General features: G+C 40.9%; 1 protein-coding gene across 1 annotated transcript in view; it reads left to right on the forward strand.

Annotated features, from left to right (window-relative positions):
• The window catches only part of LOC125033466 (collagen alpha-5(IV) chain-like), a 30,251-nt gene extending 8,589 nt beyond the window's left edge, over positions 1-21,662 (forward strand). Inside the window, exons 11-31 of the mRNA XM_047624992.1 lie at positions 391-563; positions 1,542-1,633; positions 2,107-2,225; positions 2,848-3,053; positions 4,730-4,930; positions 7,361-7,643; positions 8,234-8,349; positions 9,540-9,624; positions 10,214-10,371; positions 10,545-10,710; positions 11,152-11,351; positions 11,765-11,864; positions 12,698-12,883; positions 13,229-13,346; positions 14,313-14,487; positions 15,974-16,055; positions 16,381-16,551; positions 16,859-17,041; positions 18,152-18,329; positions 19,279-19,393; positions 20,032-21,662. Coding sequence (XP_047480948.1) covers positions 391-563; positions 1,542-1,633; positions 2,107-2,225; positions 2,848-3,053; positions 4,730-4,930; positions 7,361-7,643; positions 8,234-8,349; positions 9,540-9,624; positions 10,214-10,371; positions 10,545-10,710; positions 11,152-11,351; positions 11,765-11,864; positions 12,698-12,883; positions 13,229-13,346; positions 14,313-14,487; positions 15,974-16,055; positions 16,381-16,551; positions 16,859-17,041; positions 18,152-18,329; positions 19,279-19,393; positions 20,032-20,646 — 3,722 coding nt within the window. The 3' untranslated portion in view covers positions 20,647-21,662. The remainder of the gene's footprint in view (positions 1-390; positions 564-1,541; positions 1,634-2,106; positions 2,226-2,847; positions 3,054-4,729; positions 4,931-7,360; positions 7,644-8,233; positions 8,350-9,539; positions 9,625-10,213; positions 10,372-10,544; positions 10,711-11,151; positions 11,352-11,764; positions 11,865-12,697; positions 12,884-13,228; positions 13,347-14,312; positions 14,488-15,973; positions 16,056-16,380; positions 16,552-16,858; positions 17,042-18,151; positions 18,330-19,278; positions 19,394-20,031) is intronic.
• Positions 21,663-22,378: the final 716 nt, after the last annotated feature.

Genomic DNA, 22,378 nt, shown 5'->3' on the forward strand with positions numbered 1-22,378 from the left:
TGCACCTCTCTCTCTCTCTCTCTCTCTCTCTCTCTCTATATATATATATATATATATATATATATATATATCTCCCTCTCCCTCTCCCTCTCTCCCTCTCTCCCTCTCTCCCTCTCTCCCTCTCCCTCTCCCTCTCTCCCTCTCTCCCTCTCTCCCTCTCTCCCTCTCTCCCTCTCTCCCTCTCTCCTCTCCCCCCCCCCCCCCCCTCTCTCTCTCTACATGTATACATTTTTGACGAAGATACAGTCATATTCATCTCTTGTACTTGTTCTCATCCATACATCTTATTACATTCGTCAGTCTCACCCATACCTTTTGCTACATACCCCTAGTAATAGAATGCTAATACTAATGATTCTAGTAGAATCTAGTAACATACCCCCACCACAGGCATCCCGGGTGCGTATGGGGCCAAGGGCGAGCCAGGAGAAGTGTATTATGACATCGTCGTCAAGGGTCAACCTGGAGACGACGGTGACTTAGGACCTAAGGGTTTCCAGGGGGCGAGAGGAGACCCAGGGATCGATGGCTTCCTTGAAACCAACGGTCCAAAAGGGCCCAAGGTACTAGGGGAGGGCGGGCTAAGGCTACTTCTTCAGTCGCGACCACACTGAAAAATGGTGTTAATCCAGGCTACATCAACAGTAGAGACAGAGAGGCTTCAGAGCGAGGAAGAGAGAGAGAGTTTTTTTTAGTTTTGATTCCATTTAGTACAATGGATATTCTTGGTGTGGCATACTGTCTGTTTCATTTTGCTTCTAAACTTTCCCCTGTGTGCAAGGAATGGCCGGGTCACCATCCACTGGCGGCAAGGGATTTGACGAGAACGCTACCGCTGCACCACATAGAGAGAGAGAGAGAGAAAGTGGAAAGTGAAGAGAGAGAGAGAGAGAGAGAGAGAGAGAGAGAGAGAGAGAGAGAGAGAGAGAGAGAGAGAGAGGGAGAGAGAGAGAAAAAAAATTCACAGGGAATTCAGATTATTTTTCAGTCTGTATCTACAGTGAGAGTGGAGAGTAAGTGAATCCATCCTGTTTCTTATGTGCATATCTACAACTGGGACGTACGGTTCCTTCAGTATACCTCTACACTGGAAAGTAAAGTGAATTCATTTCATCTCTTCAGTCTATTTCTACGGCGACTACAATTTAAAGATACATCCACTTGGAAAGTAAGGTGAATTCAGTCAGCTTATACTGTGAAAAACAGTTAATTCAGTCTATTTATATAATGGGATAAACTATACATACATTTCATTTCTTCCGTGTATTTCTACAGCTGAGAGGTACGTTTTTTTTCTCGCATACTTATGTACTGGAGAGTATAGTGAATTCAGTTTATTTAATTAGACTCTTTCTACAGTTCGAGATACGGTGATTAGATAAAGTGTTTTTTGTTTTTATTATTCAAATATCAACGAAACTCATACATGTATTTAACGATGGTTCAAATACCACTGTGTTTTTTGTCCAAATACATTTATTCTTAACACAGAAATGACACAAGGAAAAAGTGACAAAATATTCCACACCATTACTCCTCAGGGTGATCCAGGGTTGAGTGGTTTCCCTGGCACTGATGGTCGACCCGGAAGCCCAGGACGACCAGGAATAAATAGTGTTCAAAGGCCAGTCCAGTAAGGATCGCTTTGCACTTGTTGGGTGTGTGTGTATGTGTACATATAATTAATAATAATAATAATTTTGTTTGATTCCATTTGTTACAATGGATATTCTTGGAGTGACATAGTATCTATTTCATTTTGCTTCTAAATTATCCCCTGTGTGCAAGGAATGCCAGCGGTTACCATCCATTGTGTGTGTGTGTGTGTGTGTGTGTGTGTGTGTGTGTGTGTGTGTGTGTGTGTGTGTGTGTACTGTATGTATGTGAACGTTCATGTATGCACATATGCTATACGTATGTACAAGTGTATGTGTTAGCGAAAGCGTATGTATACGCCATATATGCACTGACAAGCATATTTACAAGCATAAATTCGTACTCACATACTTTACGCTGAGATAACAAAAGGAAAGAGAGGGAATGAGAGGGCAAGAGAGAGGCTAAATCATGCTAGGTTTGCAATTGTGCCCATCTTCTCTTCCTTAGGGGCAGGAAAGGGGAAAAGGGGCAAAGAGGACCGCCAGGACCCAAGGGCACCAATGGTAGACTTCTGATTAACATTTCGGAACTACTAAAAAGGCCCAAAGGAGACAAAGGAGATAAAGGTAATGCATGAGAAAGATCATACGAATTTATTTTCTTAGATCATTTTGTTATTTTTCTTTTAGTTCATTATCTTTTTGTATATTACTGTTATTATTTGTATTACATATATCATGTTACTATCATAATTATCATCATTATCGTTATATGTGTATATATATATATATATATATATATATATGCGCGTGCGTTATTATTATAGTTATTATCACCATTGCTATCATAATTGTTTTTATTATTGTTATTATTATCATATATATGTATATATGTATGCATGTATTCATATGTGTCGGCATATCCAAGTATAAGATTTAATCACTACAGCAAATCCAATTTACTGAATAGATTATAGAGTAAAAAATTATATTAACAGAAATAATGATAATAACAATAATAAAGATGATGATGGTGATAATAGGAATAATAACAATAGTAATAGTAATAATAATGATAATGATAATAATAACAACAAAGATAATAACAGTAATGATAATAATAGTAATAATAAAACAACAATAATAATAGTGAAAGATAAACGAATAAATCCAACTTACCCCCAAAATTATAGAGTATTTTTTTTTTTTCCCACAAGATTTGTTTCAACAAGACCATATGTCCTCCTAGGTATGGTTGGGTGGCCAGGATTTGACGGAAGGAAGGGTTCCAAAGGGCTTCCTGGGCGAGACGGAAGCCCTGGAGTCGAAGGAGAAGAAGGAGAAGAAGGAGCCCCAGGTCGGCCGGGATTCCAAGGGGTTCCTGGTCCGGCGGGAGACAGAGGGCGCCCTGGGCCCAAAGGATCGCCAGGCTCCGACGGGTTGCCAGGCTTAGACGTGGGTGCTTATAGTTTACTGCTTGGATTGAGCGGCATTTCAAGGTAGTTTGAAAGAGGTAGCTCCACTCAGTCTTGGAGAAAATCCTAGTTGCTATTCATTGCACATGTTTTTTGTTTTTTATTATTATCATTTTTCAACCATTGTCATTACAAAATACACCGAAAAAACACTATGAAATATCGCACAAATTGACCGCGTCAGAAAAAGGGCCAGAGCTAATAGCGTCATCACGTTCAGCCAATGAGAGTGCGCTGTGAGCTATCAATTATAGTTAGCTACATAAAGATTTCTATAATTTATTCAATATTTATATAATTACTAAACGTAAAACCCAAAATTTCCTTTTATTTGCGTTACCTTGGTATGTTTACAGTCAGAAAAAAACATTGTTACCTCAATGAGGAAGTGAACGCTTCTCTCTGTTAACACCTGATTGCGGTGCTAACGACCATGCCTCGCTATTCCACACCACTTCGTCGAATTTTCATATTTGGGTAACGATACTTATTGTGCCTTGGTCAGTTTTTTTTGTTTTGTTTTTTCGAGGTGGGTTGATGTTTGCTTGTTTTTTGTTGTTGTTGTTTTTGTTTGACAGGTTAGTTTAGTGGGTTAAGGGATTTTGTTTTCTTTTTGTTGTTTTTCTGTGTTTCTTTGGTTGAAGTTCATTCCCTGACTAAATCGTCTGCTGATGTTATTATTCATCATTTAATAACTTGATTGTTTTAATCATTGATTAATTTAACGGTCGAATTGTTGATTTTGGGTATGATTTGGTTACTGACTCATTGTACACTGATTGACTAACTGATTTAATGACTGACTGGTCCTTTATTGTGATTGTTATTGATTGAACGGCTCATTTATCTATTCATATAATTGTTACCCTCTTGCTCATTGATTTGATAAATGATTGTTCGTTTATTTTGTGATTTAGTGTTTAGTTGATTGATAATAAATAATTAACCAGCTTATAGGCTGAATGATCGTTTATTAATATATATAGTCATTAATAAATTGGTTGAATGATCGCTTAATAATGTTGATTGAATCGTGATTCATTACTTGATTTAGTGAGTGATTGTTAAATGAGTGATTTATGAAGTGCCTGATTCCTTGGTTGAGTGATGGTAACTTAATTGCTTTGTTGACTAAGGATGGTTTCTCGTTCATTAATACATAATGGTAATAGTTAATGATAGTTAAAATAAATATGTGTTAGACATCAAGGTTATATAGCGTAGAAACGTTTTTATATTTCCATTTATATATATATATTTTTTTTTTTTTTTTTTTTGGGGGGGGGGGGCATTTTTTTTTTTTTTTTTTTTTTTTTTTAGCTTACTTATCATTGACTTCACAAGAATGTACTTGATATTGTCACTTGGAGAATTTATCTTCACCTTTCTCTGCATTCTTAACTATTGCATTTTCCTTCTGTTCTCCCTTCGTTTTTTCATTATCCTTATCACCATTATTATCATCCACCTGTTCTTCCTTCATTTTATCCTTATTATCATAATTTCCTGGCTATTCTTTCTTCGCACTCTCCTTATTACTATTATCATCTTCCTCTGCATTTCAAATTATTACATTTGTCTACTGTTCTCCCTTCATATTCTCATACTCCTTGTCAACCATCATATAATCCACCTATTCGTCTCTCGTTCCCCCAGAGGCCTTCCGGGCCCCCAGGTGACGTGGGCGACCCTGGACCCAACCTCCCAGGGCAGGGCGGATTCCCAGGGCCAAAGGGCAGCAAGGGTGAACAAGGTTTTTCTCCGCCAGGATTCGATGGACCTCCTGGTCAAAGCGGAGTCCCAGGGGAGGACGGACCCAAAGGAGGCCCCGGAACCATGGGGAGACCTGGCTATGCTGTGAGAGATTAAGCGGAGAGGAATGAGATCTTGGATTTGCTAAGAACAAGAGACACATACACACACTGATACACACACACACATTCTTATATGTGTGTGTGTGTGTGTGTGTGTGTACGTGTGCGCATATGCATATATGTGTGTATGTATATATGTAAATATATATATAATATACATATATATTATACAATATATATACATATATATAAAGTATATATATAATATATATTATATTTATAATATACATAATATAATATATATATAATATATATAATGTATATATAAATATATATAAGCATATGTATGTATATATACACATATATGTGTATATATATATGCATATATATATATTTGTATACATATTATATATATATATATATATTTTTTTTTGTATATACATAATCTATATATATTTATGTATATATGTATGTACGTGTGTGTTTGTGTGTGTGTGAGTGTGTGTGTATGCACACACACACATATATGTATATATATTTATATATATATATATTGCATATATACATATATATCCATACATACATTTTTTTTTTTTCTGTTATCACAGAAATGAAGCCTACCTAGAAATTCCATAGATCTTGCTTGATAAACATCCTTTGATATAACACATGTATATACCTATGCGGTTTAAATAAGTATTCATGTTGCAAAAACCCTCACCATCGTCTGTGTGAACATTCCCAATCCCAATTACCAACCCTCATTTTTAATCCACATTCCCAATTCTCATCCCCAACCCATATTCTCAACCCACATCCTCAATCAACCACCCTAATCACCATCTCCAATCCTATCCCCCATTCCCAATCCCAATCCTAACCTCAATTCCCTATCCTAACCCCTATTCCCAATCCCAATCCTAACCCCCATTCCCAGTCCTGATCCTAACCACATCCCCAATCCTAACCCCCATTCCCATTCCCAATCCTAACCCCGACTCTCAATCCTAACCCCAATATTCAATCCCAATCCGAACCCCATTGTCAATCCGAACCCCCATTCCCAACCCCAATCCCCAATTTTCAATCGTAACTCCCATTCCCAATCCTAACTCCTATTCCTAACCCCATTCCCAATCTCAACCCTAACACCCCATTCCCAACCCCAATCTTAACTCCCAATCCCAATCCTAACCCCATTCCCAACCTTACCCCTATTTTCAATCCTAACCCCCATTCCCAATCCTAACCTCAATTCTCAATCCCAATTCTAACTGTCATTTCCAACCCTAACCCTAACCTCGTTCCCAATCCTAAACCCCATTTCCAATTCCTAATCCTAACCTCCAACTCCAATTATAACCCCCATTCCCTATCCTAACCCCTATTCCCAATCCTAACCCCCATCCCCATTCTCGATCCTAACCCCCACTCCCAATCCTAACCTTAACATCCAATCCCAATCCGAACCCCATTCCCAATCCCAATCCTAAACCCATCCCCAATCCCAATCTTAACCACCATTCCCAACCTCAATCCTAACCCCATTCCAAATCTCAACCCTAACACCCATTTCCAATCCTAACCCACATTTACAATCCTAATCCCCATTCCCAATCCCAATCCTAACCCCAATCCCAATCCTAACGCCCATTCCCAACCCTAACCCCCACTCCCAATCCCAATCCTAACTCATACTCCTAATCCCAATTTTACCCTCCATTCCCAATCCCAATCCTAATCTTATTCCCAATCCCAATCCTATCCCTATTCCCAATCCCAATCCCCTCTCCCAATCACAGTCCTATACCCCCATTCCCAATCCTAACCCCCCAATTCCAATCACAATCCTAACCCCAATTCCAAACCCAATCCTAACCCCCATTCCCAATCCCAACTCCCACTCCTATTCCCAAACCTACCCCCCATTCCCTATCCCAAACCTAACCCCATTCCCAATCCGAATCCTAACCCCAATTCCCAATCCTAACCGACATACCCAATCCTACCCCCATTCCCAATCCTAACCCCTATTCCCATTCTTAACCCCATTCCCAATCCCTATCCTAATTCCCATTCCCAATCCTAACCCACATACCCAATCCCAACCCTCATTCCCAACCCTAACCCCCATTCCCAATTCCAAATCCTAACACCCAATCCCAATCCCAAATCCTAACCCCCATTGCCAATCCTAATATGAACCCCCATTCCTAATCTTAACCCCTATTCCCATTTTTAACCCCATTCCCAATCCCTATCGTAACTCCCATTCCCAATCCTAACCCACATACCCAATCCTAACCCTCATTCCCAATCCTAACTCCCATTCCCAATCCTAACCCACATACCCAATCCTAACCCTCATTCCCAATCCTAACCCACATACCCAATCCTAACCCTTATTCCCAATCCTAACCCCTATTTCCAACCCCAATCTTAACCCTCATTTCCAATGCTCATTGACGTCCAGGGAGGAAAAGGAGCCTGGGGCGACGAGGGGACTCCCGGTTCCCCCGGTCCCTCCGGTCCACTAGGACTCCCCGGTCGTCCTGGCGGAGACGGCGATCCCGGTCCGCCTGGTGTGCCCGGTACTGGCGCCCCAGGCGTCAGAGGGCCAAGCGGCGACCCTGGAAGAAATGGCTCCCCGGGGGCACCTGGCCCTCAGGGGCAGCGCGGCTATACGGGGTCACCTGGAAGGAACGGATTCGGGACGAAGGGGATCAAGGGCGCTCCGGGCGACGAGGGAGCAGCAGGTGAGGCGGGAATGAGGAGTCGTGTTCATGAGGCACACTTCGTTCAGTCTAGCGTGGGTTCATGTTTGGAGGACTTTAAAAGCTTCGTTTGAACAGCTTTGACTGTATATAATAATAATAATAATAATAATAATAATAATAATAATAATAATAATAATAATAACGATAACAATGATGAAGAAAATGACAATGATAATAATAATAAAAATATAGCAATCTAATAATAGTAATAATGATAATGATGATGATGATGATTATATGATAATAATAACAACAACAATATTAATAATAGTAATAACAATAATAAAAATGATAATAACTAATAATAATAATAACAATGATAATAATAATGATGATAATAATAATAATAATAAGCTAACCCAATATTTGCATATCTGTGTTCGTTCGTGTGCTTGCTTGCATGTGTGTGTATGAATGCACACGCACATGCACAAACGCACGATGTGTGCGTGTACGAATGCACGCACACACATGTACACATGCAATAATGACAATAATTATAATAAACAAATAAATAGATAGATAGATAAGCATTTTCAAAGATCAGATAACTTTTTTTCTATAACTAGGTTTAAAGGGAAGGCCCGGACGACCAGGCACTGACGGAGGACTTGGATACAAGGGAGAACTAGGAGACAAAGGCCAAAGTGGGTATCCAGCCCTCGATGGCAAACCAGGGCAGCAGGTGAGGACTCGGTCTCTTAGTCTGCTTACACACCCACACACACACACTCACACACACACACACACACACACACACACTCATATATATATATATATATATATATATATATATATATTTATATATATATATATATATATATATATATATATATAAACATACACGTATGCACACACACACACATATATATATATATATATATATATATATATATATATATATATATATATACACAATTATATATACAAATATGTACATATATATATATATGTATATATATATATATATATATATACACGTATATATAGATACATAAATGTCTATCTGTCTATCTATCTATCTATTTATCTATCTATACATATAAACACACACACACACACACACACACACACACACACACACACACACACACACACACACATATATATATATATATATATATATATATATATATGTGTGTGTGTGTGTGTGTGTGTGTGTGTGTGTGTGTGTGTGTGTGTGTTTGTGTGTGTGTGTATGTATGATGGACAGATAAATAGATAGATAGATAGGTAGATAGACACACATACACACACACACACACACACACACACACACACACACACACACACACACACACACACATATATATATATATATATATATATATATATATATATGTGTGTGTGTGTGTGTGTGTGTGTGTGTGTGTGTGTGTGTGTTTGTGTGTGTGTGTATGTATGTGTGTCTATCTACCTATCTATCTATCTATTTATCTGTCCATCTATCTATTTATGTATGAGCGTGTGTGGGTGTATATATGTGCGCGCGCGTGTGTGTGTGGGTGTGCATGTGCGTGTGTGTGCGTGTGCACGTGCGTGTGTGTGTGTGTGTGCACGTGCGAGTATGCGCGCGCGCGCGCGCGTGTGTGTATGTGTGTGTGTGTGTGTGTGTGTGTGTGTGTGTGTGAGAGTGTGTGTGTATGAGAGTGTGTGTGTGTGAGTGTGTGTGTGTGTGTGTGTGTGTGTGTGAGTGTGTGTGTGTGTGTGTGTGTGTGTGTGTGTGTGTGTGTGTGTGTGTGTGTGTCTGTGTGTGTGTGTGTGTGTGTGTGTATGTGTCTGTGTGTACGAGTTCTTCCTCATCCCATCCATTTCCTTATGCTTCATTATCGTGCCCTTAATTGCACTGAGTCGCCACGCCACCTTCCTCGTCAGGGTTCCAAGGGCGAGCGAGGAGAACCAGGTCTTCGAGGAGCACCCGGGTCCTCTACACAAAAAACTGGCGACGTTGGATATCCTGGTGAGAAAAAAAAGCAAATTCGTTTAAAGGGATTGCTTGATTAACGGTTCATTGGGGGGAGCGGGTAAAAAATCAGTCAATCAATAAATAAATTGAACATCTAAAAAAGAAATTCTTCAAATATGAAGAAGTTTTCATTTGGCGGGAGCGGGTAAAAAAAAAAAAGATAATTAAAGAAAAGTTCACTCCTTTTTTTGGGGGGATGGCTATTTTACGTTTATGAATGCAATTGTGTTTGCAATTTTGAATTGCTGTAATCATTGTGTCCTTGTTTATGATTATTCTTTTATCTAAGACATGCAAGTATGCCAACTATTTTTCCTTCAATTACATATTCAGTAAAAATTATTTCTTTTGGAAGTCATATTGCAAATTGATATCATGGGAACACAGATGTCAGATATCGGTAAAAAGTGTTGTATATGTATGTGTGCGTCTGCGTGTGCGTGTGTTTAAGAGTATGTGTGTGTGTGTGTGTGTGTGTGTGTGTGTGTGTGTGTGTGTGTGTGTGTGTGTGTGTGTGTGTGTGTGTGTGTGTGTGTGATTGTATGTATGTTTAATTGTAACAAACTCCTCATGCACCCTCCAGGGGAACCGGGATCACCTGGACTGGACGGAGCTTATGGTCCCAGGGGACCCGTGGGGCTGCCCGGTTTGAACGGCTTCGACTTCCCCGGCCCCCAAGGGCCCCCCGGATCTAAAGGCACCACGGGGCCAGACGGGCCACCCGGCCTAAACGGACGCAAGGTAAGAGCACAAAAGGGTTCTCTCACACCACCACTTTGGGACATATAAATAATGCTAATAATAATAACGTTTCTCTACAAAGATATATCAAATTAAATCATAGCGTACAGTACCCCCCCCCCCCTCCCCTAAGTCACTCGGCAGCCCACATTCACTACGCCGTTGTCTTGCAGGGGGAGACAGGCGAAAGAGGTATCCCAGGGTTACCAGGCGGGAGAGGCGACCCCGGGGACAGGGGCTTCCCCGGTTCCTCCTTCCCGTCGAAGGTTATTGAGGGAAGGCAAGGCGCCAGGGGGCCGAAGGGACCCAGGGGCGAGACTGGATCGGACGGGAGGCGCGGTAAGAAGACGGACAAATTGTTTATCTTTTTACTCGAAGATGATTATTTCTTTTTCTTCTTCTTTAAATATTATCGTTGTGCCATTGTTACTGTACGCTATTTATCTTTTCGTAAATCCATTCACCTCGAATGTTTTTGTTGTTGTTGATAATTTCTACTGTCATTAATTTGTCGTTGTTTATTTAAGCTATTTTATTTTCGTATCTCTAATGAACTCATATTTTTCATTAATATTATTCAGCTGTTGTTGTTTTACGATATTTTTCTTTTTCGCATTTCCTCCAAATTATATTTTATCATTATTATTATCACCATTCTGCCTTTGTTCTTTTACGATATTTTATCTTCGTACTTCCACTGAACTCGAACGTTTTCCCAAACAGAAAAAAGTGCACTGGCTTCATAATCTTATTCTACTTACCGCCTCGCCTCTCCCACAGGACTAACCGGTGACCCCGGCTTGCCAGGACCCCAGGGGAACTACGGGCAAAAAGGCATCCCTGGCGCTCCTGGAGATCGAGGGCGCCCCGGAGGCCTCTCCAACGTGGCGCTTTCTCGAGGGGACCGCGGCGAGCCTGGCCCACCGGGGGCGAGGGGAGAGCCCGGGTTTGAGGGGAGACCAGCCGGACGCGGCCCCAAGGTTGGTTAGGGATGGGCATCATGATGATGGTGATGGTGTTAATGATGGTGATGTGATGATGTTAATGATAATGATGGGGATGGCGATGATGATAATGTTAATGTTGATGGTGATCGTGTTAATTAATGATGATTATAAGAAAGAGAACAGCAGTGATGGTAATGATAATGATATTGATAATGACGATGATAATTATAATAATGCTTATAAAGATAATGAAAAGGATAATGACAATGATGAGTTGTTAAGCAACTACAATAATAACGCTACAAATAGTAATAGACTAATAATCACCAAGTAAAAACAAAACCATACAACAAAACCACCATTCTAACCATGATCATTATCACTACCAAACAGCATCATTATCACAGCTATTTTACGCACACATTTTCTATTCCATCTCCACACAGGGTCCTCGCGGTTCCTCTGGAGAAATTGGCTACCCTGGCCCCTGGGGCTTGCAGGGCCCTGGGGGAGACGACGGGCCACCTGGACCACGCGGGCCGACAGGTGAATGAGGTCAATGGCAGGGAAAGGGAGGGTGGAGTTGATGAAGGTGGATTACGTTGCTTGACAATGGAAAGAGAGTGGAAAGACTGACATAGGTGATTTTATTAGAAGGGAGGGAGTTGGCTGATGAGTGATTAAAGTTTGGGATTGTGTTGTTTAAGAAATGTACTCGCAGAAAGACTGTGAGACTGCTACGCAGTTACCCTGTTATTTCTCTATCACACCGTCACTCCGTCCTTTTTTCACCACGCATCACTAATACATTCCTCCATCACACAGTCTGCCATCCCTCTACCACATTACCCTCTAATTACTTTACCATATCATCACTCTGACATTTCTCAAGCACACACTCATCCTTCCATTTCTCAACATACCCTGCCATGATGTCATCCCTCCACTGCAGTGCCACCCTGTCCACCTCATCCGGTCACAGGACTCCGATAGAGAAATACAATAGTATTCAGGAAGGGTAATCGATTGCCTCTTAAAAGTAATCAGTAATCACGATGTGTGTGTGCCTGGGTTCCCTGGCCCACAAGGTAAGAAGGTGTGTGTGTGTGTGTGTGTGTGTGTGTGTGTGTGTGTGTGTGTGTGTGTGTGCGTGTGCGTGTGCATGTGCGTGTGCGTGTGCGTGTGCGTGTGTGTGTGTGTGTGTGAGTGTGTTCGTGCGTGCGTGCCATCAATTCAATCCGTAGCGTAACCACCGAGCGCACAATACCATCTCCCACAGAAAACGAACATAGAAAATGGACCCAAAAATAAGGACAGACTTGCCTTAATAAAAATATACCACAACTACATTCCTTTCTCCTGGCTTTTCATTTCGACAGGGGTATCACCCGCTAATGTTGGTGAACAAGGGATTCAGGGACCTGAAGGGCTGCCGGGTCAGCCAGGGCGAACTGGTCCACAAGGCCCTAGAGGAGACATGGGACCTCCTGGCGCGGATGGCCCACCGGGTCCGCCTGGGACTTGGGTCGACCTGCCAACGTGGAAAGGAGAAAGTGGAAGACCAGGTTAGTCTCATTTATTCCTCTTACTTCAGTTTCTTTCTCTTCGTCTATACATCTATTCGTTTATATATCGATTTATTTCTTAATATTGACAACAAACATGGGGCGGTTCTGATTATCATTATTATTGTTATTATTAGTAGTAGTAGCAGTAATACTGTTAAATGTTATCATTAGTAATAGTAGTAGTAAGCTTCAATAATCATAATAATCAGTCATCATCATTATCATTATTATTAGTAGTAATAGTATTATTATAATTATTATCATTACTATCATCATTATTGTCAGTCTCATTTTTTCCAACACCACAACTATCATCATCACAACTATTATCATTCAACACAGGGTATCCCGGAAGCATTGGCCCTTCTGGACTCCCTGGTCTGAGCGGTGTTCCTGGACCTCAGGGTATAAAGGGATACCCCGGGCCTCTTGGAGACGTGGGTAGGCGTGGTTACCCTGGGTGAGTACATGCAGGGAGGGGCGGGAAAGGAAGGCGAGAGAGGGGAGAGTGAGAAGGAGGAAATGATAGCGAGAAGAGGAATTAAAGAAAGGCATGGATGGAATGAGCGTGAGGAAGGGAGAGAGAGAGGGAGAGGGGGGTAGAGGGTGGGAGGGAGGAGAGAAAAAGAGAGAGAGAGAAAAAGAGAGAGAGAGAGAAAGAGCAACAAAACAAAATGAATCAAAATTCTGTCATCATTATAATCTTATTAATACTGTCATAAGTAATAGTAATGGAGATAAATATTAGGATTATGGTAGTTATGATAATGAAAACGATAAAAAAAATGATAAGAAAGTTAACAGCACCACCACAATAATATTGAGAATAGTAATAATATTGAGAATAATAATAATAACAATAATAATAGTAACAATAATAATAATAATAAGGATAATAATAATAATAATAATGGTAATAGTAATAACAACAAAAATAATAATAATAATAATAATAATAATAATAATAATAATAATAATAATGATGATAATGATAATAATAATAATAATGATAATAATGATAATAATTATGATAAAAATAGTAATGATAATAATGACGATGGTGATAACAATAATCACAATGACAATAGGTAACGATGATGATGGTGGTGATGATGATGATAACAGCGGTATTAATGATAATGATTACAATTATAATTATAACAGAATTAGTGATAATGATGATGATAATCATAATGATGATAACTATAATGATGATAATTATAATAGTAATGATAATTATAACATTGATGATAATGATAATAATGATAGCAACAGCCATAATGATAACGATAAGTCATTAAAACAACAAACAAACAAAACAATAATAAAACTCTTCCACCCCAACACCATCATCACAATTATCGTCATCACCATAACATAACACCCTTTTACAACCATATTCATAGACTGCCTTCTAACCCCACAGAGCCAAGGGACCTCCGGGTGAGCAAGGGGAGCGAGGATACACTTCCAACTACAGCGTGAGGGGAACTAGGGGTGACCAAGGGGACCCGGGCTTTCAAGGACGAGCTGGCCCTCAAGGAGAACGCGGGGTGGGCGGCGACCCTGGGGTTGAGGGGTATCCTGGACCCCCTGGGAAGGTAAGACATGGAGGGAGGGAAGAGGGAAAGTATTGGGGATAGCGAGGAGGTGGAAGAAGGTTAGGTATAAAGGGAGAAATAGTTATATGTAAATACAGCTGAGACGGTTAAGGAGGGACTAATACATATTTCCCTTTTAGAATTATGTATTTTCATCATTAATATGTCGTAAATGATAAGAGTCAGTTTCATGTTCTTAAAAATCTCCATCTAATAATGAGAAGTTAACTTTGCTCAAATTTACCAATAAAATCAACAATAAAAACACTAACTAATGAATCGACAGAGAAAACGTAGAGTCAATATCCGTTTCAAAGGTTAACTATTTTATGTACAGATAAGTGGTGTGATTCTCAATTTTTCTTCTTCTACGTGTTCTCTTTTGACAGTAGGAAAAGGATGGTGGTGACCATGATAACGATTGATATAACAGAGATAACGGTATTATTGGAAGAAACACCCCACACCTAAATAAACAGAATCTGAGTTTACCAAGATATTAAAGTTTTCTTCTATAGCAATTTCTTCGCAAATTGATAATGACGGTACTAAAGAAAGTGTAAAATCCAGGAAACGCAGCAACCTTACTCGCCGCGACAAAATGACAAAGAGTTGTTGAAAGCGACGTAGACGGACGGATTCGTAGTGCATGCTGTAAGAAAGAGAAATCAAATGAGCCAATGAGATTTGCGCTTAAACGTGACGTGACCACAGGTCACGAGGAGTTTGTTAGTGACCTCTAACACAATAGAACCAATCAGATATGAAATATCTGATTGGGCCTAGAAGAAAGCGGTGGATATTCAAATCAGCTCCATTATGGCTAGGCATTACAGAAAAGACAGACACCATTCCATCATCAGTTCTTCGTCGAGGCCGCGAAACAAACCTCCGCTGTCCGATAAGGAACGGCGGAGAGCGATCCCGATTCCCGCCAACAACGACCCGGAAAACCCCTATGATCCCAGTGACAAAAGGTCCGAGTTAATGCTTAAGGTGGGTAAAACTGTTACTGGGTCTGGGCTCATTCTGCCGGAACATAGGAGGTGAAGATTTTGTAAACCAGGTGGGGGTGGAGCTCACCAAAAAGGGTGTTTAAGGGGGCGAAGCCCCCTATATAACCTGGAAGCGAGTGGATATATTGCTCTCTCCCGTGTATTACCGATATTTCTCGAAGTTTCCCCTCTAAATTCCCTGATATGTATCATGCCCTCCCTGGCTATCGGGATCGATATCGTAGCTGTGTTTCATTTGCGAAGGAAATGAGTGCTAGATTCGTTTGAAAGACGATGAATTTTTTTGGAAAAATATATCGTTTATCGGAAAATCGGCTTGGGGCGTCTCCTCCAAGTTTACCGAGATAATTAGTATAACAACAACGATATGAAATGATGACTCTTAATAATCATGAGTATCATTATCAACCAGCCTCTTATCTTCTAAAAAAAAAAAAAGTCCTCACCTTCCTGATTATCAAACTTGACAGGGCGTACGCGGTGAACCCGGGCGAGAGGGATTAATGGGCGGGCCAGGTCAACTGGGGTCATTCGGCGATGTAGGACTGACAGGTGAGTCTTGTCTTAGTCTGTGTCTGTCATTCTAGATCGAGATGAAAAAAATAAGATGGATGGATGGATATATAGATAAACAAATAGATATAGATGTGGATAAATAGATAAATACATAAATATATACAGAGGGATAGATCGATAGATATATAGATAGATAAACAAATAAACAAAGATCTAGATATATAGACTGATAGAGAGATATATACACATATATATAGACAGATAGATAGACACAGATATAGATAAAAAGCAAATAGACACATATAGAAAGCTAGTCATAGAAAAACTATCCTCACCAGCCTGTCTAACCCACTTCCTCTAGGTCTGCGCGGCCCGGCTGGCAGAAAGGGAACCCCCGGTGGTTTCGGCAAACGCGGAGGTCCTGGACGAGGAGGAGATGGGGGTTTCCCTGGTTTGGAAGGCATCCGCGGCGCCAAGGGAACAAGGGGCGAACCGGGGTACCAAGGGCCTACTGGGTCACCGGGATTACCAGGTACGTTGAGGCTTCAGGTGTTTTTAGGATGGTACCGGGGTGCTAGTGGGGTGGCACCTAGAAGGTACTGGTTTGGTACTGGGGGGGGGGGGGGAGGGGAGGCATCGGAATGGTATTGGGGTAGCACTGGGATAGTGTTGGGGTGGTACTAGGGAGGCACTGGGTACGTCAAGGGGGTCGTGACTCGGGCGTCGTGATATGACTGTGTCGACGTTTTTTCTTTCATTATCATTATCACTGTCATTTTGGTTGTCATTATTATTATTACCATTATGTCATTCATCAATATTTCCCTCATTTCCCCCAGGTTTCCCCGGCACCCCAGGCGAACCCGGGGCCTCAGTACGTCGTAAGGTTATGAGTATCCTGGTAACACGTCACAGCCAAGAGTCTTATGCCCCCGAGTGTCCCTTGGGAGCGGTGAAGTTGTGGGAAGGATATTCACTCCTGTATGTGCTGGGGAATCACAGGGCACACGGGCAGGATTTAGGTTGGTGTCTGTGTGTTTGTCTCTGTCTGTCTTTGTCTCTTCCTCTTTCTTTTGCTCTGTCTCTTCCTCTGTGTGTCTATATATCAGTCTCTCTCCCTCCCTCTCTCTCTCTCTCTCTCTCTCTCTCTCTCTCTCTCTCTCTCTCTCTCTCTCTCTCTCTCTCTCTCTCTCTCTCTCTCTCTCTCTCTCTTCACTTTCCACTTTCCACTTTCTCTCTCTCTCTCTCTCTCTCTCTCTCTCTCTCTCTCTCTCTCTCTCTCTCTCTCTCTCTCTCTCTCTCTCTCTCTCTCCTCACTTTCCACTCTCTCTCTTCACTTTCCACTCTCTCTCTTCACTTTCTCTCTCTCTCTCTTCACTTTCCACTCTCTCTCTTCACTTTCTCTCTCTCTCTCTTCTCTCTCTCTCTCTCTCTCTCTCTCTCTCTCTCTCTCTCTCTCTCTCTCTCTCTCTCTCTCTCTCTCTCTCTCTTCACTTTCCACTTTCCACTTTCTCTCTCTCTCTCTCTCTCTCTCTCTCTCTCTCTCTCTCTCTCTCTCTCTCTCTCTCTCTCTCTTTCTCTCTCTCTCTCCTCACTTTCCATTCTCTCTCTTCACTTTCTCTCTCTCTCTCTTCACTTTCCACTCTCTCTCTTCACTTTCTCTCTCTCTCTCTCTCTCTCTCTCTCTCTCTCTCTCTCTCTCTCTCTCTCTCTCTCTCTCTTCACTTTCCACTTTCTCTCTCTCTCTCTCTCTCTCTCTCTCTCTCTCTCTCTCCTCTCTCTCTCTCTCTCTCTCTCTCTCTCTCTCTCTCTCTCTCTCTCTCTCTCTCTCTCTCTCTCTCTCTCTCTCTCTCTCACTCTCTTTCTCTCACTCACTCATTCACTCTCTCTTTCTCAATAATACTACCTTGTAGACGAATCATAAGTAATGTGATCAAGCCCAGATAAACAAACAAACAGACACATAATTATCTAACTTTATTCTAACTACAAAAATCTTACCTTTCCCCCTCCCCTCCTCTCCCTTGCCCCTCCCCTCCTCTCCCTTCCGCCCCTTCTTTCCTTTCCCTTCCCTTCCCTCCCCTCCCCTCCCCTCCCTTCCCCTCCTTTTCCACTCCCCTTTTTTGCAACAGGTGCACCAGGCAGTTGCATCAGGAAGTTCAGCACGATGCCCTATCTCTTCTGCAACATGAACAGCACGTGTCAATATGCACAAAGAGGGGATTATTCATATTGGCTTTCAACCCAAGAACCTCTACCCTTTACGATGTCACCTGTGAGAGGGTTTGAGATCGAGAAGTATATCTCCAGGTAGGTGTGGGCTATGTGATGGTGATAAGGAAGGGGTTGGTGGTGGTGATGATAATGTAGGGGTTAGTGATGATGAATGGGAGGAGTATGATGTGATGGTGGTGAGGAAGGGGTTGATGGTGGTGATAAGCGGGAGGAGGATGGTGGTGATGTTATGGTGATAAGGTAGGTTTGGTGGTGATAAGGTAGGGGTTGGTGGTGACGATGAGCAGGAGATAGGATGAGGGTGGTGATGAAGATGCATAGGCAGATGAGGATTGTGATGATAAGTAAAAGGATCAGGAAGGTGATGATAGCGGTGACTATGAACAAACAGACGAAAGGGATAATGATAATCATAATCATGGTGATAAAGATAATGGTGTTGAGGAGACTAACGATGAAGATGATGCTAACAATAAAAACGATGACAAGGATAATTTCACTCAAGTATTTTCTCAATCCAAAATTCAGTATTTATTCCATTGTGTTGGTTTTGAGTCTTGGGTTATTTAGGATCATAGGTTACCATCGTGTAAGCAATAATAGTGACTGCTCTTAGTGTGCATGTATTAGGAAGGAAAATCAAGTTCGGACAATACCAAAAACTCTAGCGATAATAACGTGATTATGGCAATGATGATAATCACAGCGTTTGTTTGTTTTTGATTATCGTGATCATAATAATCATAATGATATTGATAATTATGATGATTGTAATGATAATAATATTTATTATAGTAGTAGTAGTATGAGCAATAATAATAATAATACTAGTACTACTAATAATGATGATAATAATAGTAGTATGCCTAGTAACAACAACAACAACAACTATAACAACAACAACAACAACAACAACAACAACAACAACAACAACAACAACAACAACAACAACAATAATAATAATGACAGTTATAAGAATAACGATAATAATGATACTGATGAGCAATCCCTGCCACCTCCGTAGGTGTGTGGTGTGCGACTACCCAAGCCTCGTCATAGCTGTGCATAGCCAATCGCTGGAGGTTCCGTCGTGCCCAGAGAATTGGGTATCTTTGTGGACTGGGTATTCTTTCCTGATGGTACGTATGTGGTGTGTCAGTGTGTTGTTGCTTTTTCGCGTTTGTTCCTATTTCAGTTTTCAGATTCTGATGCTTGAATGAGAACGAAATGTATTGAATTATATTTGGTTTTGTCGTATACATTTTTTTTATTTTGATATTTTATTCATTGGTTTATTTATTTATTTATTTTTCTTTCATTGTTCGAATATCTAAAAAAAAAAAATCCAGCACATTGACTGTATCGAGATTGGCTACATGTATTCTCTTGCATACTTACTTTGTTTCTCTTTTTCTTTCTCTCTTCCTTATCCTTTTTTTTTCTTATTTCTTTTTTATCTGGTCATTTCCCAGCACCTTGACGCAGCCGCCAACTTCCCCTAATTGTGTTAGAAATAGCCACAAAATTTCTCTTTCTGACTTACTTTCTCCCTTTCTTTCTTTAATTTTTAAATTTGTTTATTTAATTTCCTTTCTTTATTTCTTTCTTTTTCTTTTTTTCCTTTTTTCCTTTCTTTTCCTTGCCTTTTTCTTTCTTCTTTTTCATCTTTTTATTTCTTCCTTTTTCCTGCCTCTTTCTTTCTTCCTTTTTCTTGCCTCTTTATTGCTTCCTTTTTCTTTCTCTATTTATTTCTCCGGCTCTTTCTTTATTTTCCCAGCACCTGGACGCCGCCGCCGAGGGGTCAGGCCAGTCCCTGATCTCCCCGGGATCTTGCCTCGAGAGCTTCCGCGCGACGCCCTTCATCGAGTGCAGCGGCCGGGGCACGTGTAACTCCTTCAGCACGGCGCTCTCTTACTGGCTCGTCACCATTGACTTCGAGAAGCAGTTCCAGAAGCCTCGGCAAGACACGCTCAAGGGCGATAGTCTGAGGACCCGCGTGAGTCGATGCTCTGTGTGCATGTCGAGGAATAACTTTAAAACCCGCTCGATCCCAAGACCGTCTCCCAACGAAGAGCAGATAAGGTATCAGCTGGAGGCCGCTGAGCAGTACACACTCGGCCTCCCGCAGCAGGAAGAGCGCTACCAAGTGCAGCCGACCCGACCTTCGCCTCAGCCCTCCTGGCGCCCCGCCCCGGCGCCTCGCTACAACGCTCACGCCGCCCACCATCAATCGCCTCCCGATCCATACCGTCGCCGCACGCCCTCGGTCGCCCCCGCCCTGCACAGAGGTTACTACTACTCGTCGTATCCTCATGCTTATCGCTATCATCAACACACTGGCCCGACCCCGAGCTCAATACGCCGATCGCAGCTCTACGCTTGGTTGGGCTGACGCGGAAATCAAGCCGCGAATAACAAAAACAGAAAAAAAACAATGCAGTACGGTTGCAGTGTTATTTTGTACATCCATCTTTCGCCTTTGTCTGATTCAGCGATGTCATTTGTAATATGGATGTCTAATGTCTTTTTTTGATAATGTGCTTGTATATGTTTTTCTCTTCTTTTCTTTTCTTTTCTTTTCTTTATTGGGCAGGTGACGCAATTTTTTGACTGAGAGAAAAAATATATGTAAAGGCTCATTTCCATATTTCTATTGATCATTATTGATCCTTAACTTGAGAGATTCTTACAAATATGAACCTGTTTTCCAAAAATACTCACACGCCCTCGTTCACCCATACAGAAAGGTTCAGTCCCCCACAGGTGCATTAGCAGTACGAATTGCCTATTTTGATTCGACTTCGAAACACGTAAAAAAACATTTTTTTTGTGTTTCTTAGGTAACTTAATCCAATTGCCCAGAAAGCTTGGGCAGATCTCTTATTAGAGTGCTTTGCCGAATTAGCTTTCTTTCTTTTATTGTATTCTATTTTTCTTACTTCAAAAACGAAAAGCAAAATCGATTCGAATATACCACGTGTTTCGAATACTGATAATTTCATCTCTGACGTTATTAATAGCTAAAGTCTTTATAGAATGATTGGACATGAGTATTAGATTAAGAACTTTAAGATTACGACTGTCACTGATAACGAATGTGACGCTACCATTTTCTTTATATTTAGTATTAGCATTATTGTCACTGTTAGTTGTATAAGGTTTATTTTAGCTTTACGTAAATACTGCTTTGACAAATTGTGACTTTTCTCTCTAAAGTAAATAAATATGTTGAAGAAAATGTAATATAAGGATATACAAAAACATAGACATATATGTACCTGTTAGCTTGTTTAATATGCAGAAATATTATTTGTAAACATCTCTTTGATAATAATAATTGATATGTATTTCACTTATCGTTTACAATAGATGTGTGTGTGTGTGTGTGTGTGTGTGTGTGTGTGTGTGTGTGTGTGTGTGTGTGGTGTGTGTGTGTGTGTGTGTGTGTGTGTGTGTGTGTGTGTGTGTGTGTGTGTGTGTGTGTGTATAGTCTGGATACACCCAGCATAAATATCTTCATTTCTGTCAACTTTCTTTTTCCTCACTATACTCAACGCCAATCAGTCATTTCCTTTATTTTTCCACTTCCATTTGTCACCCCCCTCAACCCACGTAAATAAAAAAAAGATAAATGATAATATAATAAAATAAAATCATGATGTGACTACAAGCAAACTTCGGCAGTGGCCATTTGCAGAATATAGAACAGGGTGCCAAAACCAATTTCTAGAGTGCCTTCGTGTGTGCGTGCGCAGGTGCGTAAGTAGTTCCTGCTTGGTTTACAGTTAAGTTGAGGTGAAGCCACACTGCAGTCGAGACCGGACTCAGGAGTGGCTAACATCGAGCAAAATATCTACTGTTCTTTGTGTTAAAATGTTCTCCATCACTGGTGACGTTCGTGTACACTTTTGAAAATTTCTGAGTGTTATTTATTTATATTTTGTAGGGGCTGGGAAGGCAGAGAAAGGAACTATTTTTTTTTATTAAATAGCACCTAAGCACCATGACTTATTTGGTGTGTTATGTGAAATGGACGAGGAAATCTTAACGTATATAAGTGTAGACTCTGGACTCCGTTCTTCTGACTAGGCGTGCACAGATTGTCTTTACAGAGCCTTTTTGTG

This window comes from Penaeus chinensis, chromosome 16 (genome assembly GCF_019202785.1).
Source record: "Penaeus chinensis breed Huanghai No. 1 chromosome 16, ASM1920278v2, whole genome shotgun sequence".
NCBI lineage: Eukaryota > Metazoa > Arthropoda > Malacostraca > Decapoda > Penaeidae > Penaeus > Penaeus chinensis.